At 38.8% G+C, this 27,987-nt stretch overlaps 3 protein-coding genes across 3 annotated transcripts; all 3 read left to right on the top strand.

Annotated features, from left to right (window-relative positions):
- The first annotated feature begins 989 nt into the window (after positions 1-989).
- Positions 990-5,823, top strand: LOC125179157. The gene is made up of 5 exons (XM_047884445.1): positions 990-1,042; positions 2,192-2,388; positions 3,450-3,687; positions 4,803-4,949; positions 5,568-5,823. The coding sequence occupies exons 1-5, from the start codon at positions 995-997 to the stop codon at positions 5,733-5,735; spliced, it is 798 nt and encodes a 265-aa protein (XP_047740401.1). The 5' UTR covers positions 990-994; the 3' UTR covers positions 5,736-5,823.
- Positions 5,824-11,062: 5,239 nt separating this feature from the next.
- LOC125179148 lies at positions 11,063-13,120 on the top strand. The gene is made up of 4 exons (XM_047884423.1): positions 11,063-11,174; positions 11,661-11,895; positions 12,173-12,319; positions 12,953-13,120. Exons 1-4 carry the CDS (start codon positions 11,080-11,082, stop codon positions 13,118-13,120), a joined length of 645 nt encoding a protein of 214 aa, XP_047740379.1. The 5' UTR covers positions 11,063-11,079.
- Positions 13,121-16,053: 2,933 nt separating this feature from the next.
- Positions 16,054-27,976, top strand: LOC125179149 (glutamate receptor ionotropic, NMDA 3B-like). Its single transcript, XM_047884424.1, has 6 exons — positions 16,054-16,527; positions 17,363-17,559; positions 18,720-18,960; positions 19,796-19,864; positions 19,954-20,100; positions 27,344-27,976. Exons 1-6 carry the CDS (start codon positions 16,054-16,056, stop codon positions 27,974-27,976), a joined length of 1,761 nt encoding a protein of 586 aa, XP_047740380.1.
- The last annotated feature ends 11 nt before the right edge of the window (positions 27,977-27,987 follow it).

The following is a 27,987-nucleotide window of genomic DNA, read 5'->3' on the forward strand; positions in this document are numbered from 1 at the left end:
GCTATATGACTTCGAATTTGTGTTTAGTGAATTAATTTTGAAAACTTTTGCGGGTGAAAATATTTTGCTGATTGTGGATCCCGTTTTGAGGCTCAATGCAAGTTTCTCGGACGTCGTCGACTGGACACTGACCAATGCATCAGCTCCCTGGAGTTTGATTTATTGGGACGAGTACACCAACATCGACGGATATATTCCCCGGGAATTTATCCAGGGAGGTTTTATGAGTATCGTGGTGGTTTTCGTCAATGATCCATATGAATTTTTTGATCAACTTGCCAAATCTTCGGTCTGGAACCCAGAACTACTTATACTCTTCTCTTTGGATGCAAAACTCGAAACCGATACCATTGCGAAACACAACACAGTACAGAGATCAAAATTTATAATTTTTATCAAACCGGGCGTTTTGAAAGATCAATTCATAGTTTATAATGTCCGCCACACTAATTTTGAACTTACACATGCAAGTGAGACCGATCTTCAGATGGTAGGTAGGTGGGACTATCAGGCCTTTCAACACAAATTCAAACTGTCTCGAACAACAATTGACGGCTTTGGAGGTGCTAAAATCGACTTGGCAACCTTTTGCTGGGATTTCCCATTCATGTACCCTGGACCAAACAACACGTGCCCAGGAGCTGCCTTTGATATTCTGGATATCTTAGCAAGAAAATTCAACTTCTCTTATGCGTGGCAAGAAAGGCCGGCCGATGATCGGTGGGGGTCAAAGGAAAACGGTTCATGGACCGGGATGTTCGCAGACTTAGCCTATAACAAAAAATCTATCATCATAAATAATATTGAACTCACATGGGACAGAGAAGCAGAATTCGACATCACGTACCCGTATTTCAGAGAAGGGTTTAGCTTCATACTCAAGATCCCAGATCCATTACCGAAGTGGCGAGGAGTGCTGTACCCATTCACTACCAGAGTTTGGGTGTACATCTTAATTATGGCTATAGTGATTATTGTTCTCTTCACTATTGCAATGTCCATCATGCAACCCTACAAGCCTCACCACATAGGGTTCTTGCAAGTAAGTCCCTGATTAAGGTCTGGATTTTTAAGCAAAATCGAAAAAGTTCTGACATGCTAAAAATCATAGGGCACAGGACCAACGGTGTACGTGTGGTTTCCCATTGCCGTGGTGAATTCGATCTTTGGAACTTCTAAATTTGGACACGGTTCCCAATTCGTTTAATGTTAATTAGATATAAAATCTTCGACACGTTTTATTTCAACATAGCACACATTATTCCTGCGTAATTCATTTCAGCCATTTTGATGCCTTTAAACCTCATTAAGAACGTGCACAGGTAGCTTGATAGCTCTCCTCAACTCAGCCGCGAACTCGTCAGCAGAATTAACGAAAAACTTAGCGAAAAACTTAACTTTAGGCGAAACCGAACAGCTACCTCACTTCTAAAAGAAATATAGAAATACCTCGGTTCTAAAGGTATGTGCATGAAATTCAGTTCAAAACTAAATGGTAGCAAGACACTGAGGACGTAATCATCACAAATTTTCGCGATGCAGCATTTTTTATTAAAATAATATGAAAACAGTTAAGGTTAGGTCATGTTGAGATAGGTTAGATTAAGATATGTTATTGGGATTGGTTATTATAGTTTAGTTTAGGATTGGTTAATATAGTTTACGTTAGGATTGGTTAACATAGGTTAAGTCAGTATTGGTTAAGATAGAATAGGTTAAATGATTATGATTTAATAATAAATAGCCGACCCTAATCAGTCCTAACCCAACTTAACTCAATTTTCAGACACTTTCTTTTTTACCAAACGAAAATGTAAAAATTTTCGACGATTCCTACCTCGGCGTAGTGCTAATACTTAGTTAAAATACTAATACTCAATTAAAATGCTATTACTCAATGTAGAAATTTTCGACGATTCCTACCGCGGCTTATTGCTAATACTTAGTTATGTTTCTAATTTCATGCTTCTTTCAGATCAATTCAGAATTGAGTGGCTTATGAGCGGTTCAATTTTGCTTAAGTTGCGTTCGGCTGACGAGTTCGGAAAAGCGTCAGTTCAGTACGTGCACTAGGCAAGTAATGCGGAGAAAAATGAAAAACGCGAAGATTACCATACACGATAATATTCTTGCTAACATTGTAAATAGTCGGTATGTGTAGAATCATAAATTATAAATTCGTCCTCCTCAGTTGGTATCAAGCTTGGCGAACCAAGGCTACAGTAGCGAAGTTCACGGTGGATGGATGCACGTGTGGATGCTTCCATGGTGGTTCGTGTGCTTCGTACTCTGTTTGGCCTACACATGCAATTTGGTGGCTTTCCTTTCCGTCACCGTGCCTACAAAACGCATTGAAACCATCAACGAGCTAGCCGACTCGAATATAATGTAAGTATCATGAATATTTTCCCACTAGAATAGAATGCGAATTTCTCACTCAAATTCCATGTAGCTATTCGTATTTTCATCACGGTTGAATATCATTTATTGATTGTACTCCGAACCTCATAGACACACCTTGGGTTTAGTAGGAATAAACGCATGAAATGAGATATAATTTTTAATGCTAACTTGATTTCCGATAGAGCTAACATCTAGTTTCTCAGTCTCAATCTAAGTGAATGGCACCTCTGGCATAATAACGCCGCAGACTCACCTAGCTCGCAAATTAGCTGCTGTTTGTTCGGGTTTCGTTCCATTCCTTCGAGCAAAATGAGCCCCTGATTTACACTCGGTAAATTCTCTAGTGACAGTGAAGCGCGCGTCTCGCACACCATACTCCGCGCCCTGCAGGGGCGGCCGAATCTGAGATCGGACTGTAAAAACTACCCCAAAAGCAAGGGAGAGATGGCTTGTTATTACACAAGTTCGTCAGTCCATCGTACACCGTGTTGGAAACCCGAATTTAAAGACAATTATCAAAATTTAAAACTCTAGTCAATTAAATATCCTCGCTTGAGGCTCAGCAGGAATAATGAAAGGGTGCAATGACAACGTATGCACATTATCAGAAACGAATAATCCTACCTAAAAAGCAATCTAACTTCGCAACCGAAGTTCTTTTTCAGATCCCATGAACTGATCGTAGGAAAGAATACTGCACTAAGCTTTGTGTTTCAACGAATCTGAAGCCTGATATCAAGGATTAAATTGCAATTTAATTGCGCAACCAGTGAAACGTGTTTTGCAAACTGAAGCTTGAATTTTTTCAGTAAAATTGTTGAGTAACCTTTCGAGAAAGAGAAAAGACGACAATTAAACTAGCGAAATAAAATAAAAATTAACAAAAACAAACCTACTTCCTCTCTGGTTGAAGGGAAAAAATCGTTTATTGTGTAATGCAAATAAAATTTATATATTTAGTGCAACTTGTCTCACCTTTCTCACTGCAACTTGTCGGCAGGGCAACCGTGGCGAAGAACTAAAATATTTTTTCATGACTTTTCCAGCGTGGCTATGGAAGACTACGGAAATTTTGTTCCCGATGCACTGCGGCAATCAACAGACCCAAGCTTGGCGAAAATTGGGGCCAAATTACAATTATTTCATTCCAACGAGGAGTTGGGCCCAATGCTACGGGAGAAAGTAGCTAAAGGGACACATGCTGTTATTAATGGACAGTCCTACCACTACTATGTCAGGGATATCAACAATGTCACGTCTCAGACCTATTTCATGCAAGAAGTGGTGAGAATTTTGAAGTTTGCATGTTAGTGTGTGACAGATAAAAGTTTGAAAAATATTTTTCACCTAATTCAATTATTTTTTCCATTCGTTATTATGATTTAGTTTTGACTAGTGTGTGATGATGCTATTTGTAGTTTCTAAATTTACTGAGATTAGGGTGAAGATAATCAAGCAATTCGTATCTATTTATCTTTATGTCTGTATATTTTATTTTCAGTGGCCTTGAGGCGTTTTATGATTTGATCTTTTTTTCGCATTGCAATCTGTCGTCAGCGGGATAGTGTCTTTATACTTCAATCATAAATATACTCTACCGCCTTTTATGCGTTCGTCCATAGTATATACAGTTGTGTGCAGTGTGCATCAGCGTACGTCGGTATGATGTCTCGCAAATGTCACACTATAGGCTGGCGGAGCATAGGGGCTGAAGTTTTCGAACGGGAACATTACTTGCGTATTCTCTACATTCAGATGTGCGCGTCCATGCCGAGCAGTGCGATGTTCCGTGGTCTGATAGTGATTTTAGAGTTCTAGCTTTCACGACCGGCGAAGCACTCATTATTAGTTAATGAGTGCCTCGCTGCTGTTTCTGACCAACGAATTTTAGAATCCCTGTATTTTTTTTAACAAAAATTTAGTTTAAATGCAGCCTTCAGCTCCTGTCCCCTTGAAATTGTGAACAGATAGGCCTGTCGCCTCATGTGTATTTGTTTTTCTTTTGTCAATTTAGGTTTTTATATTCAATGTGAATTTTAGTTTTCTAATTGATTCTGCTTGTCTTATAGGTTTTGAAATGACGGTGGAGCTGAAGTCCGAAACGTTTTCATTCATAAGAAATGGTGAATTATTTGGCTGTTTTCTTTGCTTTTAAATTCTTGTTGAACCTGCGATTTAAGAAATCAAATGATGTAATACTTTGTGAAGAACAATTTCCCCTTGGCAGCGGCGGTTCCTGTTGCACGCGTATGCCAATTTCAAATAGGCGAGAAACCGCTGTAAGTTTGTAGTATGTAAATTACACCAGGTAGTATGAGAGCGTGAAATTTCATTCTGACGAGGAAAATGCAATAGTTGAAGATAAAACGTGCGGTTTTTCTTTTATTCTCGGTGCGCAGTTGTACCCAAGCTACCTGGTATACTACCTACCGAAAAACACGCCCTACACCGAACTGCTTTCTGAGAACCAGCAGCGCCTCGTAGAGGCAGGCATTATACGAAAACTCTACAACAAACACATGTTGAAGGAGATTCCCCCTGATAAGGCAAGTACTGAAATAAATTAGAAAAAATGCAACAATAATTATGATAAGCCATCAGAGACACCCATTTGAGCTGTAATTGTAAAAAGATTGAGTTTAAATCAATATCAATCGGAATAACCCAGTTCAGTATTAAATAACTAACATCCACGCAAAATTGTAAAGTAAACGATGACCAAAAGTCTGGTTTATAAATAACTCTGACCGTTTCGGCTGGATTCAAGGAATAGGCTAGCGTAGTTTAATGTAAATAAAGTCAGACTCACCCAAGCATTCAAATTGAGTGAAGGAAATTCATACTAAATAGTTTGAGCTCAAATCGATTTTCCAGGCCACGTGGCTCTTTCTGAATTCAAATTTTACTAACTCTTTGATGGAATAAATTACTTTCATGGAAATATCTATATTTTCTTTCATGCGAGTAATTACATGTGAAAAGTTCGGTTATCAGGTTAGGGCAATTAGGCAATTAGAGCCTCGCCGGTCTGTTCACTCCCTCTTGCCGGTGTCTAAGTTTGCCTGTCGCTCACGGCCCCACAATCATTGACGAGGTTTTCACGGCGGCTTTCCTCACAAAGTCTGGATAGATTGTAAGATCTGCTCAATTTTCTCTTATTGCAGGAAGATGATTTGCGACCCCTGGCTTTGTCCCACCTCGCGGCCGCCTTCATCCTCTGTCCCTGCCTGTACGTGGGAGCAACTTTGTGCTTGCTGCTGGAGCTACTCACCGCGCGGCGTGCGAAGCAAGGGAAAAACACGTACGCCATGGAAACCCTTTTTCTGGGCTAAATTTTTTATTATGCGAAGCGCGAAATTCCATAGGATGAGTGGAATTTGCACAGTTCCATGCATTTCCACAATTAAAAAGAACACAGCTTCCGATTTCGGATTTTATACGGTTTTTCCCTAAAAATACTACCCTTCATCACCGAACTTCGGTCAATGACCGAAGTTTTAATAATTCTTGCGTACATGCTGCACCTATGTAGACTAGTAGTTCACAGGGAATGGTANAGTTACTTATCAATCTCTGGCATTAAACAAATAAGTTAGGGAGAATATCAGTGTTGTTTTGTAACGCTAAAATTTAGTATTTGTAGCCATGTCTCAGACATCCGCCAAGACATAGGCGAAATCGCATCGTCGCTTAAAATATGTTTATTTTTTTTTTCACTGAGAAAACGTCATTCAAGTCTGCATAATTGAAAGGGATGGAGCAATGCCGCGCAAATATATGATCGTCCATGGAATAAATATGAAATGAGAACATGGACGTGCAAAAACTTACAAACTTTTTATTTCTGCTGTCTAGCCCAGAACTCTAAGCATCAGAGCTCTGTCTCGCCGATTCCAAAGCTTGAGCTTCAGTTCGAACTTGAATTTCCTACTTCCCAGAACCCAAATTAGGCTGCGCGTCAGCTTCGTCTCGCCGAAGCCAAAGCTTGAGCTTCAGTTCGGACTTGAATTTCCTACTTGCGCCGCGTGAGGCGGCATATTGAAGCAGTGGTGTTTACGGTGGATAAATTATTAAGTTAACAACGCTCGATGGGCTCATAAATAAATTCATTGCAGCCGCAGTTCGTGTGAACGAATTTTTTCAATATACCATGTTTGCTGGTATTTATCGTAATGATCGACTGAAGGCTAGTCGTCGCAGTTCACTTCAGTCGCAGTCTATAGCATTCGTTTGTAAAGGTAGATGCCGACACGTGCTGTGGCCCGAATAATCCAGCTAATCGTTATGTTTAATTATCTTTTCATCTTTAATTAGTGATCATTTGTTTCATAGGTAATTATTTCATTAACATATCATACCGTTCCCTTATGTTTTTCTTGGTATGTATTGTTATGTGATTGCTTTCTAGAATCCGTTTGTCACGGAGAAGTCGCTTCATATCCTGCCAGGCCTGAGAATACAAGTTGCATAATCACTGACATGGAAGAAACTCTTTTCAAAGTTTGGACATTATTAAAGTCTATCGATACGGGAGTGTAACTGCCACTGAAACAATATGCCTCATATAAGCTCCAGTCCTGTTACATGTTTACAAATGTGAGCCACGAAGTTTATTCGCAGGTAAATGACACATTCGGTCTAAGAGTGTAGGCGCAGATTTATACATGCAATATAATTGGCTAATTACCTGCATAGAAAAACTGCGATGCCTTTCTCAGCAGTACAGGAGAACTTCTTAATTCAGCAATGATTAAAGCCGTGCGTCGAAACAAATTGAACATTTCATGACATCATTGAGTGCACTTTATCATCAGTAACCATCCACCGTCATTTGTTCTTCAGTTTTATGCCTCATCTATCTATAATTGAAGGCTCTATGATGCACTGCAATAAGTGTACGAATTTAAATCCGCATTTCATAGGCTTCAACTGCATTTGTCTCAATTACTACCATATAATATTCATGAACAATCCTATCCAACAGATGGTCATGAGAACATCAACAATAATTTCAGTCGAACATTTCCTCAACTGCATATTATAAAATCTATAATATTCAGCAATGATAGAAACCTTGTAAACAGGCGATATCATGATTAATATGTACTCTTTTCTTGAAGACTAATGATTACCATCGATCAACTTGACAAGCTCTGCACTTAAAGTTGTGATTTTTATATACCTATTCTTACAAACTTGGCAGGCTGCAAAAAAAACTATGGGAGCAGCATTGATAAACGATTGTTCTAGTCGCTGCAGTAATCGGAACATGAGCTCATAAAGAAAAAAAATAAATCCTACGACTATAATTAGGTTTTTATGTGTCAGTGCAAATTATGCATTATTTTGCCGTTCATTCATTATTGTCTATAACGAACACAACAAACAAAGATGGATGAAATATTTATTAACAGCGAACAAGATGGTTGAGGATCGCGAATAAAAACAAACCGAAATATTATATAGAAAACAAACCGAACAAAACATATATTCTACTGCGGATAAAGAAAATTCTATTCCTTTCCAATAGGGGACAGTAGGTTTCTTTGTTGCATTTTTTCTTCTTCAATGGCGCGAGTCTTCTTTGTCCTCTGTCAAAATTTGATAGCTCAATGACGCCTCCTGGTTCTTGAACAGAGGATATCAATATATCAGCATGCACATTATTTAGAAAGCTGGAGAATGACTATGGTAAGCGACTCATATACTAAGCTTTCAAGTTGCGTTAGTATTTATTTGCAAAAAATTTAATAGGTTGAGTTTAATACTTCTTTGTGTCTGTAACGGACACTCATCATCGAAATACCCTATACTTTTCTTAATTTCATACTTAACTAGAGCAATGCATTCGCTTAACTACGTATAAATCTTGAACATAAATCTCGAACATGTTGCTGCCCTGACGATCATGAGAGTTTAATAGTCTTTTTTTTTAATCGTGAACAGTGGTCCATAACGATTATCAAAGAAGGATAACCAATCAAGCGCCTTCATTAAGTGAACATGATGAAATTGATTGACAGAATATACTAAAAAACTTTTCTGAAAAACATAAATATTTATCGTTGATCTATGTGAACCATAGCAAATAATTGTGGTAAATAAATTCATGATTGATTTGTTTTCCTAAAGCTACGTATCTATATTCCTACTCACACGATTGAAATTTTTGCCTTGAATCCTACCTTGCTAATAATTGCCCTGCTCGCAATTTGAGCAACAATTTTCAAAGTTTTATCCAAAGCAACCGAAATGGGATTTTATTTTTTTATTTGTTATTATTTTTTTTATTATTCTATCATTTATTTATTTTTTTTATTATTTTAACGTCAATTTTATGTCAATATGTAAAATATATACCGCAGTACTCACTGCAGTGAGTGACAGAGAGCGCATTTTCTAAAAATTGACGAAAACGTGAAGTCACGGACAGACAGACGGACGGACTACGAGCACAATAGCGCCTTTTTTTTATAAATGAGAAAATGTGCTAAAAATAGTGAAAAATGTGTTATTTTAGAAAAAGGAATGAAAGTGGATTTAGAAAAGAAAGGAAGGAACGTCACCATGATCCTCAGTTCACCAGGACAATGACCTGTTAGTGTTCGTAAGAAGACCTTTCTTTATTTGTTAAAGCTACGTGAATTTTCTCTCCTAAATCGATCGATGAGGATCACTGAAATATTTAACTGACTTGAGACGACGGAATTTATGGCCAGACATTTTTGCATCGATTTCCACAAAAGTTGCATCAAAGATGATACAATGCTAAGCTGCTTCGCAGATCGACTTGTTGGATCTCATTATCAACGATACCATCATGAGGGTAGGGCAGTGTTCGACGCGTGTCAGTACTAGTGATATCACAGAAGACTTATCAAATATGATAAATGTCGACGATTTCCCACTGGTATGAACACTACAAGCCAGTGTACGGCCAGTGACGTAGTCTTCTGTGTTATGTTGAGATCAACATGTGAGATAATTCATGATCGACGGAGAAAATGAACAATGTGGTGTGGACGAATTATAGGATTGTTGATTATGTTTACTCATACTAGCATGAGCGACAATGATCAGTTAAAATTTATTGAAAATACACCATACCATGAAAAAAAATTCGACAGTATCAAATCGGTTCTTGGTGAATTACTTTGGGAAACTTTTTCGGGTGAAAATTTGCTACTGATTCTAGACCCGTTTCTAAAGTTTAATGAAAGCTTTTCAGAAGTTCTAGATTGGACACTAGCCAATGCGTCTTCCATACGGACTCTATATTATTGGGATGAGTACACCAATGATGAATACATTCCACTGGAATTCATCCGAGGAGGTTTTATGAACGTAATTGTGGTTTTCTTCAATTATCCATCTGAATTTTTCAATCTGCTTTCTAATTCATGGAAATGGAACCCAGAACTGCTTGTACTCTTCTCTTTGAATGAAAAACTTGATCACAGTGCCATTGCTAATCACAACGTAGTACGTAGATCAAGGTTTATCATTATGATCAAACCGAGTGTTTCACAATATACATTCTTGGTGTATAATGTGCACCAAACATTTTCCAACTCCAGTGGGACGGGTGAGGCCGCACTTCGATTAGTCGGAAGGTGGAATTCTAACGCTTTTCAACATAAATTCAATCGATCGCGACGGGAAATTGACAACTTCGGAGGAGCTAAGATTGCGTTGGCAACATCGTGCACCGATTTTCCTTTCCTGTACCCTGGACCAAACAACACGTGCCCTGGAGCTGCCTTTGACATCCTAGACATCTTGGCTGCGAAACTCAACTTCACGTATACGTGGCAGATGAGAACAGCCGATTGTCGCTGGGGGTCCAAAACTAACGGTTCTTGGACCGGAATGTTCGCAGACTTGGCATACCACAACAAATCAATAATCATCAATAATATTGAACTCACATGGGACAGAAATGTTGAATTCGACAGCACGTATCCGTACTTCAGTGAAGGTTTTAGCTTCATACTCAAGATCCCAGATCCATTACCAAAGTGGCGAGGAGTGCTGTACCCATTCACTACCAGAGTTTGGGTGTACATCTTAATTATGGCTATAGTGGTTGTTGCTCTCTTCACTATTGCTATGTCCATCATGCAACCCTACAAGCCTCACCACATAGGGTTCATGCAAGTAAGTTGATGCATTCCCCTGGATTTGAATTATTATTAATTGAAATAGTTTCGCAAATCTCTCAGGAATTCTCCCTCTATTTTTTTGAAAAATCATTTTGGCTGTAATTTAAAGAAAAAAATAATCTAAATCAAAAAGAGATAAACTGATATGGGTGGAAAGCCAAAACAATAACACATAGATTTCTAAGGTATGGTTCAGTTTCTGCCACATAGCCCTCACACCAAACGGTATTTGTTGCCTTGAAAATTGTAACAATCATGAAATAGAACGAGTGTCACTCAACCCACAACCGTGAGCTCACGAAGATCATTGTAATCAAGTTATCCTTACCCTAACATATATAATTCGACTATAACTAGTCTGCTTTCCTCGCTTTATCATAATTAAAAAAATTTCCTCTTTGATTATCATCAGTTGATGGCCAGTTTGTCAAACCAAGGCTACAGCAGCGAGGTGCATGGTGTGTGGATGCACGTGTGGATGCTTCCATGGTGGTTTATGTGCTTCGTACTCTGTATGGCATACACAAGCAACCTTGTGGCTTTCCTCACCATCACCGTGCCTACAAAACGCATTGAAACCATCAACGAACTAGCCGACTCGAAAATAATGTAAGTAACGCTAATTTGTTTCTCCCAAACGTGAATACAAGTACTCACTCATCTGATTTCAAACTATTTTAAAGACGACTAAATGTCTGATGGTTGGTGCTGACCTCTGCTAATACTATTCACGTCAAGTTAATCCCAACAGCTGTTAAGTCAATGTGACATTAATCGTTTTTTTAACCTTCGTATAAATCTTCCCTTAACGAGCACTTCTGTTGAAGGCCTCGCAGGTCCTGATTGTTTCCTTTCCCTTTTAACATAAATTATCAGCCAGCTGGCCGTCACGTAGATAAAACTTATTGAAAACTATAATAAGTGAACGAAATTATCATGGTTGGTTCTGGAATTTGGCAACCAATATTGTGAAGCTGATCATAACATTAGAAGATGAATTTGACACGACACCCTATCTTTAATTGTTAGGCCTTGCTTACTAAGAAAACGAAATGAGAGGAAAAGACAGAACTTCCCCTTTGCAAATTTTTTCAGAGCGTCTATGAAGGACTACGGAAACTTTGTGCCGGATGCGCTGCGCAACTCCCAGGACCAAAGTTTGGCGAAAATTGGAGCTCGATTAGAATTGTTTTCACACAATGAAGAAAGCGTTATGGTGCGCGGTAAGGTAGCAGGTGGCACCCATGCTCTTATTAATGGGCAATCGTACAACTATTACGTGAGGGATTACTACAACATCACGCCATATACCTACTTCATGCAAGAAGTGGTAAGAGTTCTGACTCGAGCATTACTTTCATTTTCAATATCAACTTGACATTTCAACGTTCTTCCTTCAATAAGACCTGTGATTTGAGCTTAAAATGATTCCAATCCGCAATCAAATGAGATATTTATTTCAGTTGAATTTTTTTAACGGACAACAATTCATCAACTCACATTACCAGGCCTTAAACCCCGATTGGCATTAAAAATGAATTCGTAGTAATTCGGCTGAATAAGCGTCATGATGAATAAATGTATTGTCCCTGTTTTCTGGCACACAGTTGTACCCCAGCTTTGTGGTATACTACCTACCGAAGAACACGCCACAAACTGAACTGCTATCGGAGAACCTGCAGCACCTTGTACACGCAGGCTTCATACGCAAGCTGTACGATAAACACATGCTGAAGGAGATCCCTCCTGACAAGGTTAGCTAAGGAGCAAATTTCAAACCAAGATTGAAGTTGAATGATTGAAATAATTATGATTAAAATTCACGATGAAATCACAATAAATTGTAAGGGTGGTTTCTGGCAATAGAATTAGAATGGCTAGTCTGGGATAGTATAATTGACAAGATATAAATTAAGAATTAATTCGTGAACGTGTTTTCATAGAGTGGAAGTGTCTGTAGTGTAACATTAAGTAAAAGCAAATTTTCAAACAGAGAGGTTACGCGGTTAAAATAAAACTAGCTAATTATTAGTGTTATAAACTGTCGTTAAGACACCTTCAATCACAATTGAATATTAATTTACCACAGATGTATCGAGAACAATTAAATTGTATCATTCCGGATCTCTTGTGAATCAACTCACGAAAAATTCAAGAATCGGCAACAGGCCATGGGCCTATTTCTTCAGTGCCCACACTTCTATTCTATTCTATATCATCGGATAAGTCGAACGATGACCTAGGGTAGTATTTTGTTCCATAGAGTAAATTGTTCCGTAGAGCATCAAGTTTTCTGGTCAAGTTCCAACACATTTGGGGCAATTTCTCTTGAGTTTTCCTTTAGGTTAGCTGCATTGACTTGTCAATTTGTCCGAATCTTTACGCAGGAAGACGATTTACAAGCGCTGTCCATGCCCCATCTCTCTGCCGCCTTTATCCTCTGCCTCTGTCTGTACGGGGTGGCAACTTTGTGCCTGCTGCTCGAGCTGCTCACGGCCCGACGTGTGAAGCAAGGGAAAAATACGTTCAAAATTGAAAATCTTTTTGTGGCTTGATTGTTTAAATATACAAATCATGAAATCACACTGCGTGAATGATAAAATTTACTTATTCAGAAAAGTTGTATAACTTAACTTACCATGGAAACGCTGTTCTATTGAACAATTTATAGAGGGTTATGCAGGATTAAGTAAACCCTGTATTGGGAAATTTACATTATACTCCGAATTCATGTAACCGCCCTGATGATTGTAATGTTAGAGGACGCTGATTCTAGATTCACATTGATGTGGCCGTTCACCATTGGTATAATGCTACAGTCACTACCGATGCTGGTAGAAATTTTTACATATTTGCGAAGGCGCATCTTTTGTTCTGCGGAGCTCCAAAAAATCAGTGGCCTCGCGTCAGTAGAAGCCTGAAATTTGACGAATCACCAGTCTCCTTTCTTCTTCTTCATCGTAATACTCAGCGCAATGCATGTAAGAAGAAATGTTCAGTCACGTTTAGTGTCAGTGATGAGCAATAGATACTTGGCTCTTACGTGTTGTCGGCAGTGATAACGTAATAATAATCTCTGGATTGCGTGCTTGCTGTGTTCTTATCCATCGTTCTCATGATATAGATATCTATTTATGGTTTATGGATCCATCGTTCTCATGATATAGATTTCTATTTACGGTTTATGGCAAAAGTAGAAAGAACAAAGCTTTAGTCGATTGTCCATAGAAATACAGAAACGAACTGCCACTGAATTATTTCTGTTTATTTAGGAGTAGCTAGGATTCGGTGAATTTGGAATCAAGCCGCTTTCTAGGTAATTTGCTCCGCAGCATCATTAAATTTTGATCGCGAATGTTTTTGTATACTTCTATATTTATTGTTACGACTTTCACAATTAGGTCTCTAATTAACTTATTCCTGAAGTTCCTTCATAAAATTTACCCCTTAACTTAATTTATTGACAATGGTGATTTTCTACAACCAATTACTATCGTGCTTCAACTTCTGACATGAATTATATATTATTTTGTTCGGCATTTATAATAAATAGCATCAAACATTTTATTCAGTCCGTGCAATGTACTCGTGTTTCCGCTTCAATGAATTATTTTTTAAGAACGTATGAATGTATTTTTCCGCGATTAATATCGCAGTCATAGGTTTAATGATATCATAGAATATAATTGTCGGCAATGAAGAAATAGGCCCATGGCCTGTTGCTGATTCTTGTACTTTTCATGACTTTATTCACAAGATATCCGGCCTTTTGAATCCGATCTTTCCATAACTAACGATTGTTTGAGATAGCTGCTGGACTTATTGCCTGGCCCGTAATTTGCTAGGCATTTTAAGACTGAACATATGCTCCTGCATAGCTTCGTCTAGTCTGTTCTTGAAGGCGTTCATACTCGGAGCGTCAACGATGCTATCAGGGAGGCTGTTCCACATGTCGGTGACTCGAAGCGAGATGAAATGTTGTCGCATGGATGTGTTACAACGCTGTTAGATTGAGCACTTATGACTGGGAAATTCAAACGCTTTTCAAATTAGCTCAATTCAAAAATGTGCGAAAATTATTCACAGTTATTATATCAGATTTTTTGTTTAGGTTTTTGATATGCTCACCCAAAACATGTATTATTAGTTAGTAATATTTAATTTATAAGTTGTAGATTGACCGCATTCATAATTTTAAAATTTGAAATACAATGTTATTTTCGATTGACATAACCAGTCTTCTGTATTCTGAACTACATCCAAAATCGTCGAGCAACAATTGCAGATCTGATGACATAATTAAGTATGGCTCACCAAAACTCTATGTTCTTTTTGATATGTGACAACTATTAATCTGTAGCGCGGTCTACTTGCGAAAAAACTACGTTGTTGCCCAAGTCATAAAATGTAAAAAACTTGCTCGCATCCGGGTATGTGTATTGCGATGGTAATTAGAAGGTCGAGTGTCGAGTAATTAGAAGATTAAATAAGTAACAAAATCATAACAAATTCAAGTCTTGAATGTCAGTCTTACACAGCTTTGGTAAGCTTGCACGTGTGATGCTAGTAGCAGCAGCGAAACTGATGAATCACTTCCATCAGAATGCATTACAACTAGAATATATTATTGAAGAAATTGAACTTTCAATTGTTGCTCCGGAGTGGTTAGATGATTTATAATTTATAAGAAGTAATGGACTTCTGACTTTCAGCAATCAAGATTCAATTTCTATCGTGGAATGAGCCGAGTTTAATAAGTCATTTGACAAAACCTTAGACATGGGAAAAGTAAAGATTTTAATACCCGCCAGGCAATGGCACCATGAGGGCGGCGCATCTCAGGAGCTCTTGGTGGCTCATAGTAGTAAGTGTATATTTGGTTCAGGCAAAATTTCGAGTTAATTTAGAGTTTGACGAGACTTTACCGGCATATGCAACGATTTTAGAAAACTTGATTACCAAGACGCTGTCAAATGAAAATATAATTTTTCTCTATGATCGGGAAGTTAGAAACTTTGTTAACTTGGACGATGTGTCAAGATGGGCATCGGATTCGTTGAATTCGTCCATCTTGATTTCACTGGAAAATCTACGAGACGTTCGAATGACCATCAATAAGAACTATCTTCGGGGCTCAAGTTTAATTGTAATTCTATTGTATCATCGTGACCCTAAGCCCTTCTTAGATATTGAAGCGTCGTCTATGGTTTGGGATCCCGAGAACTTCATACTTCTAGGAGTCGAGTCAGAAGTTTCTTCACTCAATATATTTAGGCACAAGTTGATTCAGAGATCATTATTAGTTACGTCGATAGAACATTTGGGTGCGGATGAGGGACGTTTTGACGTTTATCAAATGCGACACATAATTCCTGGAAAAGGGGCTGAGAGCGCTACCAAAATACGACTTGGGACTTACACGCCACAAAATTTCGCGAACAAGGCTCAGTTATTCGGGAATGTGCATTATGACTTGGCTGGGGGAGTAATGAGTTTAGCTACTTGGTGTGACGACAAGCCATTTATTCACCTTTACCCTGGGAAAACTGAATGCGAAGGTGTCTCTCTCGACCTCCTTTCCATCATCGCCCAGAAGTATGGATTCTCCTACAATGTCCAGCTGAAAACTGCTGATGGTCGCTGGGGATCCAAAGTGAACGGAACCTGGAACGGAATGTTTGCTGACCTCATGTACAACGGCAAGCACTTAACTATAAACTACTTTCTCCTCACTGAAGAAAGGTACAGCGATTTTGACACCACCTACCCATACTTTAATGAGGGATTTGGCTTCGTTCTTCGCAAACCTCCTCCCCTGCCTGCGTGGCGGGGGCTGTACTACCCGTTCTCGACATCTGTGTGGATACTCTTCATATTCACCACAGCCATCGTCATCGTTTTGGTTACCGCTGTTTTATTCATCACAAAAGAAGGTCGAAAATCTGATTCATCAGTTTTGATGGTAAGCAGCAGTACATGACGATATATCAATTTTTAAATTAAGCATCGCAGTTTCTGAAACCTATTACAGTGACTGAATTATGTAAAAATTTTTGCTACTTTTTGAAAACAATGGTTTTTCTTACTGAATTATGTTATTATGTCCGTTATGGAATTGCAGAAATTTCAATATAATTATGCTTTTTTATATTTAATCATTAAATTGCAATGAAGCATTAAATTCCGTGGCATTATTTGATTGAGTTTGGTTACCATGATAAAATAATAGATGTCTTAACTCCGGTGAAACCACCGTTCATATGCTTTCCAATAGAATTGGTAATTTTTTCAGAAGATATCATTCTTAAAATTAGTAACAGCTTGGCGAATGGTTTTTCGTTAGAGACTAAATGATAAACCATTTTCCGTGATAAAAAAAATATCCGCATTGGATCAATTGTTCTAAAATTTAATTTAACCTCCTACTGTAATCGCTCATTAACTCTGATGAAAGCCAATTAAATCAAAGTTCGCGCTTCGAAGTGTCGTTAGCTTGACGCCACATATGATTGATAGGAAATTCGATTTTAATGTTTTAAAAATAATTTAATTCACAAAAAAATTACCACTAAGAATCATTATGTCCTACCTTGTCCAAGGCAAAGAATCAGAGACAAAAACTCACAAAAAAATCATTGAATCGCAATCTTGGCAGTCTTATTTCCATTTTTATTAACATAAAACGTCGTTGAAGGTCCTCCGTGAAATGACTTGAATTTAGGCTTCAAAGGTTTAATTTTTTCTAAATCGCATTTATTACTTTTTCGGACATCAAATAGCTTCTTTTGATATGCCAGGTTTTGGCAGCAGTGATTCGTGTTCACTACCGTGACACTATACGCAAGACTTGGGTGATGCTGTGGATGTTGTGCTGGCGGTTGGCGGTCTTCGTGCTGTCTTTGGCCTACACTTCCAACCTTGTGGCCTTCCTCACTGTTCCTGTAACTCGGTCTAAGATCCAGACCGTCGACGAACTTGCTGCTTCTAATTTGAGGTATTTTTTCTTTGAAATTGTGAATATAAGCATTAAAGTATAGGGATTAAAGCATCTCAGCTGTGATTTGTGCAATTGACAAATATTTTAAAAGCTGTTTTGGATTCCCCTTTCATGCATTATTATCGTGCAACTTTGTTTGTTGTCAACGTCTTCTCGAAAATGTTGCAAGGTTCCCTAAAGATTGACAAGGTTCCCTAAAGATTGACTATCATAACTCCTCATATTGTCCACATAGACATGCTATTCTAAAACAAGCGGTTTTGAATTAATGAGGTAAAGCTATATAACAAGATTATATCCATGACTAAAGATGCTGAGAATCACAAGTAACTGTGACTTTTTCGTCTAGGGCTTACGGTCATCAAGTTTGTAGGGCAACATGGGGCAGCGCCCCCCCCCCTTTTTAAACTAAATTTTTGATGAAGTTTTAATTGATACGAGGTGGTTCTTTGTTTTGTTTAAAGGTACTACTAATGAGGAATGTATGATGTGAATTAGACGCCTATAGAGTTATTCAATTTTTAATGAAACACGATGAAGTGTAATTTGTAATTCAAAAAGCTAGTCATAGTTTAGAAAAGGTCATTGAGACAAATTTAATGATGTATAACACAAGACTTCGCCATGGGCGCTTTGCCCCGTGACACGCGTGGGCCCGTTGCCCCACTAGGTATCATTTCAATTTATATCGTGTCAACATTTTATTTTAGAAGCTAATAGTCTAAACTTGATCTCAAAATTATCCCTATGAATATTACTTTCAAAATATAATTCACAGGTATTTCATAAGCTTCATCTACAGTAATCGAAAACAGTTTTATTTAGCAGCTAAAAAATTTTTATCTGGGCTAAAACAGTTATTCACAAATAACTTAATAACGCAAACACTTAGCAAAACGTAAGTCCGTACACTTCATCCCAGTGAAACTGTCGACCGGCGGTAGAGAACACGGACCAATATATGCCATACATAGCGAGAAACCCGCTATGGGCCCATGACCCGCAGTGGGCTCGCTGCCCCATGTTACCCTACTTATTTAGTAACTTGAAATGCCATTATCGTCACTCAAGCATAGATATGCCAACCAAATTGTCAAACATTTTGCATTAATATTGCTGAGTAACAGCGCTCAGAACATTTCTTAATACTCGATCAGGCCGCTCATGCAAGACTATGGAAGCTTCTTACCAGGAGCGCTACGGATATCGGAAGACCCGTCCCTCAGGACTCTTGGCAACAGATTTGACATATTCCCGTACGAGTACAACTCGTTTACCAAATACGCCTTTCCCAAAGTCCTTGCTGATACACATGCACTAGTGGACATCTACTCGTACCTTTATCTGGTACGATATGAATCCAACATGGTCGAGTCTACCTACTTCATGCGCGAGAAGGTGAGTGTGATCCACAGAGTCCATAAGCTTCATATGGTGAGTCTGAGCCGAATTTATGCGGGTACCAACACAACAATTTTGCCTTTCGGTGGCTCCGCGGTAGATTAACGGGAGTACATAATAGCGAGGTCTTTTCTAATGCGCAAAACAGGGGGCCTGTAACGTCGACATCTTGATTTCAAGCGTGAGACTGTGAGTCTGAAGCGTAGATTTCTTCGAATACTTATTCGAAACGTCAAGTTTGCAACGTCGTGCCCTTTCTTGAATGCAAGACATCTGCTCGAGCTGTCTAGTCTTTCAATTTCGTGTATGAAACGATGAGTCCGTCTTAGGCGTCGGATCTTTTAATTTTATTAACGATGAGTTTGAGACGTCACATCTTCCAATTTAATGTGCAAGATGGTGAGTCTGGCACGTCGAGTTATGCAGCATCATTCGCGAGGCAATAAAATAACGACGTTTGGGTTCTTCTGCTTCAGGCTCAGTGGAATGACTGGAATTGCTTTTACTTAAATACGTACTTCTTAACATTTCTGAAATAAAATGGATCTCTGAATTTGTAAAAATTAATGCACGTAAAAAATAAGAAAATCATTCTATCCGGCTCAGGTAAATCAAAAACTTCCAGTGTAATTATCAGCCTATCGTTTATCATTCATCTTTGATGTACCCAACAGTAATAATTTCACTTGGCATTCATCCATCAGTAACAACTTTATTAGAAGTTTATTAATCAGGCTTTGCAATCAGTTCCTCATAGTTCACGTTTATCGGGCAAGCGTAAGTCCAACCTAAATATATTCCTTGCGGATGCTGGTGCGTCTTGTACCAACAGGTTCTTCCTGGCTACCTCACTTGGATCCTACCTAAGAACACGGCCTACACGATCGCCATATCTGAATCAGTTACTCATCATTTTTCACATTTATTGGGCGAGCATAAGTCCACCCTAAATATATTCATTGCGGATGCTGGTACGTCTTGTACCAACAGGTTCTTCCTGGCTACCTCACTTGGATCCTTCCTAAGAACACGGCCTACACGATCGCCATATCTAACGCCCTCCAGAGGTTCGTGGAGTCGGGCATCGTCCAGAAGCTCTACAGGAAGCACATGGTTGAGCCTCATGACCAGGAAACGGTGAATATCTTACATGCTTAATACTACAAATTTTTGTTCTAATTGAGTTGAATTTTGTATTCATCCGGTGATGTCTAGTTTCCGTGCATATTATTCCCTCATTAAACTTAAGGTAGTATATTCATCAGGTAACGTCTATATTCAATGTATATTATTTCATGAAAACTTTGGGCATGAATGCATTTTAGTTTCTAATCGTTATTATTCATCAACTAAATTATTTGATAAATTGTGTAGTTCGCACAAGTTAGCATCTTCAGTTTGATGGAATTGATCTCTCATTTATGAATATTCACATGAAGATTGCAATACGACAAAGTATCAATTAAATACTTGCAGTGAGTGTTTGAGCATTTTTTTCTCGGATCTGAAATTCATTGGAGAAGAAAAAGAAAACTGAAGAAAATGTGTAATATTTCTGTTTAAAAATTATCGCTGCTGCGTTGCATCCCATCGAAAAACGCTGCTTTAAAATTCGCTAATGTGATTTAGATCGTTAGTAGTAGACTTCATCTTCGATACTTCCGGATCAATGCTAATTAATTTTTATATGTATTTATTTTCATAAAATTCTGTAATACCGAAAATCTGTCTTTCTCAGGCTTCGGAGTGGGAAATACTGCGGATTGAGCATCTTCAAGGACCCTTCATCATATTGGCATTCGGCTTATTGCTCTCGCTCATTGCATTCGCTGCTGAAAGGATCTACGAAAAGCATTCAAAGGAAATAATGTCTAAAGGCGAAACAGCTCACAACAGACGACGAAATGGACTTTTCAAAATCAGGAGTCTAGATCCTCTCTAATTTCTTATTCGGAACGGGAACCAATCCACATTCATAACGTCCACGAGTAGGTTATTCCAACACTATGCAAACAACCGAAAAGCTATCTCAATCAAATTACTGAAAATTATTCATTGAATAAAATGTAGATAAGAATTTTCGAGTCATTTACTCGATATGTGCGAGACAAAATTGCTTGAATTTTATATAGTTAAAAATTTTAAGTCATGTTTATTAATTATTTATATTTAAAATACAATTTTTATCTGTAAAGAAAGAAAAGGAAGCCCACATTAAAATTTTTGGATCAATATATTTAAAGTGTTCTCATGGACACCGATCAGTCGATGGCATCATGCACTCTCTGGCGTTGCTGGGAATAAATTATACCGCTCGCTTCCTTGTATTCTTTATGTTCCTGACAATACATGAGTTCTTGAGTGCTGAACCGTTTTTGAGACGTGTACGTGCAATCGTGCATAGTTATCATTTCCCTTATGCTTAATTATAGCTTAATTTGTGAATCCTGTGTCTTTTGAATGCATACGAATCCAAAATCAACCTTAAGCTCTCAGTTTCTTTATGGTTTGAAAGTCTATTTTTGAGTCACGAAGAAAACATACTAAAAATTTATATAATCTACATAGTGCGTTCTCACAATTGTCCTGTCCAAATTTATGAGCCAAAAATAACCTATGAATTGCCTCCGAGTACTTTGACAAATGTGCCCGGAGTCAAATGTTTTGTCGTCGTGGAACTTCTGTATAATTTGTTTCTATCGTGATTATCTTCACGAAATGTTTGCAGGAAATGTTTTTCGCCCACTCCGAAAATCGTATGCCACTTCAAAAATTAGTTTTCTGATTTTTATTTTAAATTGAAGGTAACAATTAGGAGAATGAATGTTTGAATGATTTAAGAAAAAAAAATTTTAACCTATTTGCTTACAGTGTAATATCAAACTTTTCAACTGCTTATGACATACTTTTGTATACGTGGGGTGTTTTTTAAGAGATTAAAGCACTGAGGTACAAAGCTGGCGGAAGAATTGTAATTAAACAACTGGCACAATAATTTTGGAGCAGCAACTCGGTTGCGATCTCGTAGTGATGGTGATTCAAGACCACTTTTCGAGACCACATAGCGACCGTAACTGCAAGAGTTGGCGATAGTGTCATCCTAGGTGTCATTCAGTGCCCTTGCACTTCCCTACTTGATTAGTGCTGTTGGCAATTGTGCTTCCCTGCGAGGATTACTGCTATTGCCTGTGCTGGGATTGATCATGGTTAAGTCTGCGGGAAATACTCCTGAAATTTAACTATCTATTTGGAATTCGCCCGTGTTCACCTTCGAATTGAAAGGAAACTTTCTTGGAGTCTCACCTTAGTTGAGATATCAATCCTAAAAATGACTATTGAAAAAAATTTCTGTCCGTCAAACGTTACCTAAATCTAGCTGCACAGTGCACACAATGTATGCCTAGCTAATTTCTTAGGGACACTTCAAAAATGGAGGAGAGTAAAGAGGAGCTTACATTTTTATAGTCAGCGGATTTCTACAATCTATCTAGACAGTATAGGAAATAATATTGATTGAAAGTTAAATACTCATTCACTATTCGTTTGGTATTACACTTCGTTCATTTCGGACAGACGTTATTCCTATTATTCCTTGGCGATGTTGTCCGTAAACTTTAGTTTAGTTGTTCGCCATACAGCAATAGACCGTTGGTCTCACAAAATAAGAAGCAAATTTTGCTCATCATTTCCTAAAAAACAACGACTGATTAAATATTTCTCGTTACTACGATATTTTACATATAATTATGTCATTGTCACTTAGGTCCGGCTCTCTTACTTCAAATGTTCCTTGTCCATCATAGAGCTAAATTTTTCTTATTTTGGGTGCGTGGTACGGAGACGGGGGTAGGCGCATGGCGTTCGCGTCATAGTAACTTTACTCCTCATGTAACTTGTGATGTGTTATGTCTTGACTTACAGTGACTATAGCGACCATCATGGCTCCTTTCCTAATCTCAAACATTTACTAAATTATCAATGCTCAACGATAATTATAAACCAATGAACCATTTTGATACAATGAAATTTGTTATAAATTATTTCTCGATTTCAGATTTTAGGCAAATATTCCTGAAGTCCTACTGAATTTTTTTTCACTTCACCATTGAGGTTAAACGTTGCCTTGTCTGACAAATCAAAGCTGTCTAAGAAGCTGAACAGAAGCTGAACAAAAATTGTTCTGTGTTCAATTTTCATCAACCGCGGTTTAATTAATCATACAGAAGCCGTAAAGTTTCAGTTCAGTTAAGTTTATTGATAATATTTAGATAAAATGCAACCTATTTTCAGTCAATCGCATAACCAATGCAATCTTCCTTGAGTGAGAACAAATTGCAGGAGTTTTGGTGCACACCAGACGCCAATTTCCTGTCAAGGTTTCGGAAATTCTGAGAAGCGAAGGGAGCAAGTTTTTGCTTAACTGACGAACCCGGTTGAGAAAAGTATTTGACGATACGCAAAAAATTAGGAATGTGTATTTTAAGTCTATATTCATCTTGCGATGTTCTTCACAAGAATTTGTTGGTGCTCAGTATGAATAATCACAGTCAAAAATTACTCTGAGAAATTAATATCCGTAGAATTTCAGACATATTTACTTGGCTCATTCAGTCAGTCATGGTAATTCAAATTTGGCCGTTTTGCATAACGTTTATTCGTGCTTACAACACGTGAAATTAAACACACAGAACACTCGCAATACGCTCAACATTTCTATCACATGCAACATCCAAAACTTACAACACCCAAAACACTTACAACACCCATAACACATATAACACCCAAAACACATACAACACCCATAAAACATACAAAAGCCAAAACACATACAACACCCAAAACACACACAACACCCAAAACACATACAACACTCAAAACACATACAACACCCAAAACACATACAACACCCAAAACACATACAACACCCAAAACACATACAACACCAAAACACATACAACACCCAAAACACATACAACACCCAAAACACAAACAACACCCAAGATACATATACCCCACAAAACACATACAGCACCCAAAAAACACACACAACTCCCAAAACACATACAACACCCAAAAGACATAAAACACCCAAAACACATACACGACCCAAAAGACATAAAACACCCAAAACACATACAACACCCAAAATCAATATACACCCTAAAACACATACAGCACCCAAAAAACACATACAACACCCAAAACACATACAACACCCATAACACATACAACACCCAAATCATTTCAGGGGGAGAGGGGAGGGGTGTTGTGGGAGATCAAAGATGGCCGCGGTATTTTTCCCGCCAGCGGCTGGCTTAAGAAGCGCCGTCGGCCGCAGCGCGTCACACTCTGCCATCTTCTGCGGTGACCGTGGCACGTGAGACACTGAGTCAGGGGTGAGTCATGAGTCAGGGGGTGAGTCACTGAATCAGGGAGTGAGTCATGAGTCAGGGGGTGAGTCATGAGTCAGGGGGTGAGTCACGAGTCAGGGGTGAGTCACGAGTCAGGGCGAGTCACGAGTCAGAGGGTGAGTCACGAGTCAGGGGGTGAGTCACGAGTCAGGGGTGAGTCACGAGTCAGGAGGGTGAGTCACGAGTCAGGAGGGTGAGTCACGAGTCAGGGGTGAGTCACGAGTCAGGAGGGGTGAGTCACGAGTCAGGGGGTGAGTCACGAGTCAGGGGGTAAGTCAGGAGTCAGGGGGTGAGTCACGAGTCAATTTTTTTCATGAATCAGGTGAATTTTAGAAAATAGGGAATGTCATATGTATCGCTCACAGTCATGAGCGAGTTAGGTGCTGTGTGTGTCACTCCTATAGTTATTAGTGAGTCTAGTCTTATGCGTATAAATAATATTAATAGGTGAGTCAATTGTCGATGCATCACTACTAATCATGGATAAGTCAAGTGTTAAATGTGTTATCCTAGTCTTTGGTGAGTCAAGTGTTATGTGCGTCACTCATACACTCCTATAGTAGTGGATAAGTCAAATGTAATGAGGATCCCTTTTATCTATGGTTAAGTCAAGTATTACATATATGTGAACTTATAATAAATCCTTGGGAGAAAAGTATCAATTTCTAGCTCTATTTTTCTCTGGTGAATATTAAAATAAAAAAACACTTAGGCCAATCTCAAGCGTGATGCAACGTCACGGCTCGAAGTCCCTAACAGGCGCAATTTATTAAAAATTTCTTCAGTAAAAGTAATAGTATTCGTTTTTTATCATCAATCTCATATGCGTGCATTTATGATGCATTGCGTGCTTTATAAATCCGGATATGTACGGCGGAGGGAAAAATCGCATACATTTCCAAAGCATCATTGCTGGCAAAACTAATATCATTATAGTCTGTTCAAATCACAAGTTCGTCCAGAATTTGAAAGCAAATAAACATAGAAAGCCGTACCTTAAATGAAGACAAAATGTTCATATCGGGTAAACTTTTTTTTCAGCTTCTCCCAGTAGCCCCCTTACCTTTCTTCCGTCAATTTTATTCCTTCTCCCGTCTTCTTCTCCAACCTCCTCCCACCCACTCCACTACAGGGAAAGACGTGTCACAAACATGTCCCGGACGCGCACGAGATCAAAGAAACTCCGTCGCAAACGTCGAATATCGCTCATAAAATTTTGTAGTCGCGCCTCAAGCTTGCGGTGTTGACCTAAACTTTGTTTTCTCAACTCCACCATAAATAAATAGACATATACGCATGAATTCGAGTACGAATAAACGTTATAATAGGAACCCATATCCGTGCTGTAGCAATTAAATTTTTATACACACACCCATTTCTGGTGGTTTTGACACGAACTTTGTAGTCGTACTCCCAAGCTGAAGGTGTTTACTCGCGGATTCTTACTCATACTCATGGATTTTTATACTCACGGATTAAATAATCCATGAGTACACTGAGAGAAATGGGCGGGTCTGGATGACCCACTTTGATGAGTCAACCGCGTCCGAAAATCGATGCACTTTTTTGACTCACTTGCCCCATTTGTGGGTCATACTGACCCATTAAATTCCAGGCATGACTCACTTGTGACGTCAAATCCCTTATGACGCCACCCGTAGCATGGATACGTAGTTAGCATCTGAGCGTCGGAGCGATTTAACGCCACAAGTGAGTCATGCTTGAAATTTAATGGGTCAGTATGACCCACAAATGGGGCAAGTGAGTCAAAAAAGTGCATCGATTTTCGGACGCGGTTGACTCATCAAAGTGGGTCATCCAGACCCGCCCATTTCTCTCAGTGTATAAGGGTTTAATAATCCATAGGTTTGAATCCATAAAAATACCCAGAGATTCTTATTATTCAAACCTACAACGTTTTCATGCAGGAAGATTCCAAGATGGCTTCCAGGAGAAGAGTGCGACCTAAGACAAGAGTTTACGAGTCCGGTATCACAGGTGAGTGAGTCGAAATTTCGAGGTAAGTGCGACCATCAAGTGGTCGTGGTGAGTGAGACGAACGGCCCGAGATATTTAATTGAGACGTTATAGAATCAAGATATTTAACCCTCTACCGCCATATGTCACTCTCCGTGAACATAACATTCAACTTAAATTATACGTAGACTATTGAGTGTAGCAACCTGAGGACGTTTGTACGCAACAAAGAACATTTTAAAGTTGTCGTACGTGGCGGCAACCATCAGTGCAAGTCATATTGCGCTCACTAGAACGTATCCTTTTTGGGTAGGCTTGTGTGACAATATTGCTCCGGCTAATCATGTCAGGCGGTAGAGGGTTAATTGAGTCGAAAGTTCAATGTGAATGAGTCCATGCAAGTGTTCGTAGAACATATGACCCTTGCAAGGCGTATGAAATTCATATAACTTATTGTGAACTAATCTTGCATCCCAATAGAATTAACGAACGATTGTGATCCACACGCGCAATCCTCGATGAACGAACGACTCTAGTACACATTTAAATAAAAATATAATAATTACACAATGGAAATTTTAAAATCGTTTAGCGTTTTTTTCGGTGGCCACTGCCCAGGCAGCAAAGCAACTCCACTGCTGCTCTTCTTGCTGTTGTGCTGCATAAGCGCAGCCCACCGCAGCCTGGTCGGCGCTGCATCGTGCAGCACTGCGTGCAGCGTTGAGAAACGTTCTACACTCTGCACCCAGTGCGCAGCTATCAGGTGATCCTACAGCGAATCACGATAGCAGACAGCGTCCGATGAAAGACTGAGGTTGATGTAAAATATATTAATTTTTCTAAAATATAGACAGTCCATTATTATTAATGTACATTTATTTATTTATATATATTCATTATCAGTTTATTTGATTTACTTTGCAATTCTCATTACATTTATATTTCTGAGAAATTGTCGTTCCTCCGTAAATTAAATCTTCTATTGTCACCAGTTCATTGATTTTTTTGGCTTCAGCAGGGAACCAATGCGCTTCGGTAAGCGTCTCTACGCAAACTCATACAGTCAAGAAAATTTCGGAGATCATCAGGCATTTCTTGGAATCGTGAGCCGCGACCGCATCTTGAAAAACTTCATTTGGCGGGACATGATGAGGAAACGGCGAGCCAAGTCCACTGCACGGCCAGCAGAATCAGAAGCCCGGCAGAATCATAAGCAAACAACGAAAACATCCCCTACGATCACGAGAAAATTGAGAAAGAAGTTCTCTGATGATAGCAATGATGATGAATATGATTTATCGCATGCTGACTGCCACGAAATGGACAAGCAAGGCTCGACCGACGACTTTAACGAGGGTGTAGAAGCGATTCAGGACCATACAGGTGAACACGCAAGTGAAGGTAAAGTAGAATCTATTTCGAAGAAGAATCGCAAGCGCGATGATCTGGAAAAGGTTCGTGAAAGGGGAGACCGTGGAACATATATTTTGGAACAATACCCATCCGAAAATCAGCCGTTTGAATACCCGCAGGAAAATCGTCACAGTGAAATATACCCGCTGGAAAATCCTTTACCAAGTCAGATGTCAGATGAGCTGGATAACCTTGGCATGCTAATGACCTGATTTTTGCCGTA

This window comes from Hyalella azteca, unplaced genomic scaffold (assembly GCF_000764305.2).
Source record: "Hyalella azteca isolate HAZT.00-mixed unplaced genomic scaffold, Hazt_2.0.2 contig15442, whole genome shotgun sequence".
NCBI classification, from domain to species: Eukaryota; Metazoa; Arthropoda; class Malacostraca; order Amphipoda; family Hyalellidae; genus Hyalella; species Hyalella azteca.

What these genes read in the sequence shown, in the direction of transcription:
- LOC125179149 (XM_047884424.1), top strand. Translation starts at nt 16,054, where the DNA reads ATGAGTTTAGCTACTTGGTGTGACGACAAGCCATTTATTCACCTTTAC. An exon ending in CTGATTCATCAGTTTTGATG is followed by an intron (nt 16,528 to 17,362) that starts GTAAGCAGCAGT and finishes TTGATATGCCAG; the next exon opens with GTTTTGGCAGCAGTGATTCG. An exon ending in AGCCTCATGACCAGGAAACG is followed by an intron (nt 20,101 to 27,343) that starts GTGAATATCTTA and finishes TATTGTCACCAG; the next exon opens with TTCATTGATTTTTTTGGCTT.
- LOC125179157 (XM_047884445.1), top strand. Translation starts at nt 995, where the DNA reads ATGTCCATCATGCAACCCTACAAGCCTCACCACATAGGGTTCTTGCAA. An exon ending in ACCACATAGGGTTCTTGCAA is followed by an intron (nt 1,043 to 2,191) that starts GTAAGTCCCTGA and finishes CGTCCTCCTCAG; the next exon opens with TTGGTATCAAGCTTGGCGAA. An exon ending in CTAGCCGACTCGAATATAAT is followed by an intron (nt 2,389 to 3,449) that starts GTAAGTATCATG and finishes TGACTTTTCCAG; the next exon opens with CGTGGCTATGGAAGACTACG.
- LOC125179148 (XM_047884423.1), top strand. Translation starts at nt 11,080, where the DNA reads ATGGCATACACAAGCAACCTTGTGGCTTTCCTCACCATCACCGTGCCT. An exon ending in CCTACTTCATGCAAGAAGTG is followed by an intron (nt 11,896 to 12,172) that starts GTAAGAGTTCTG and finishes TCTGGCACACAG; the next exon opens with TTGTACCCCAGCTTTGTGGT. An exon ending in AGGAGATCCCTCCTGACAAG is followed by an intron (nt 12,320 to 12,952) that starts GTTAGCTAAGGA and finishes ATCTTTACGCAG; the next exon opens with GAAGACGATTTACAAGCGCT.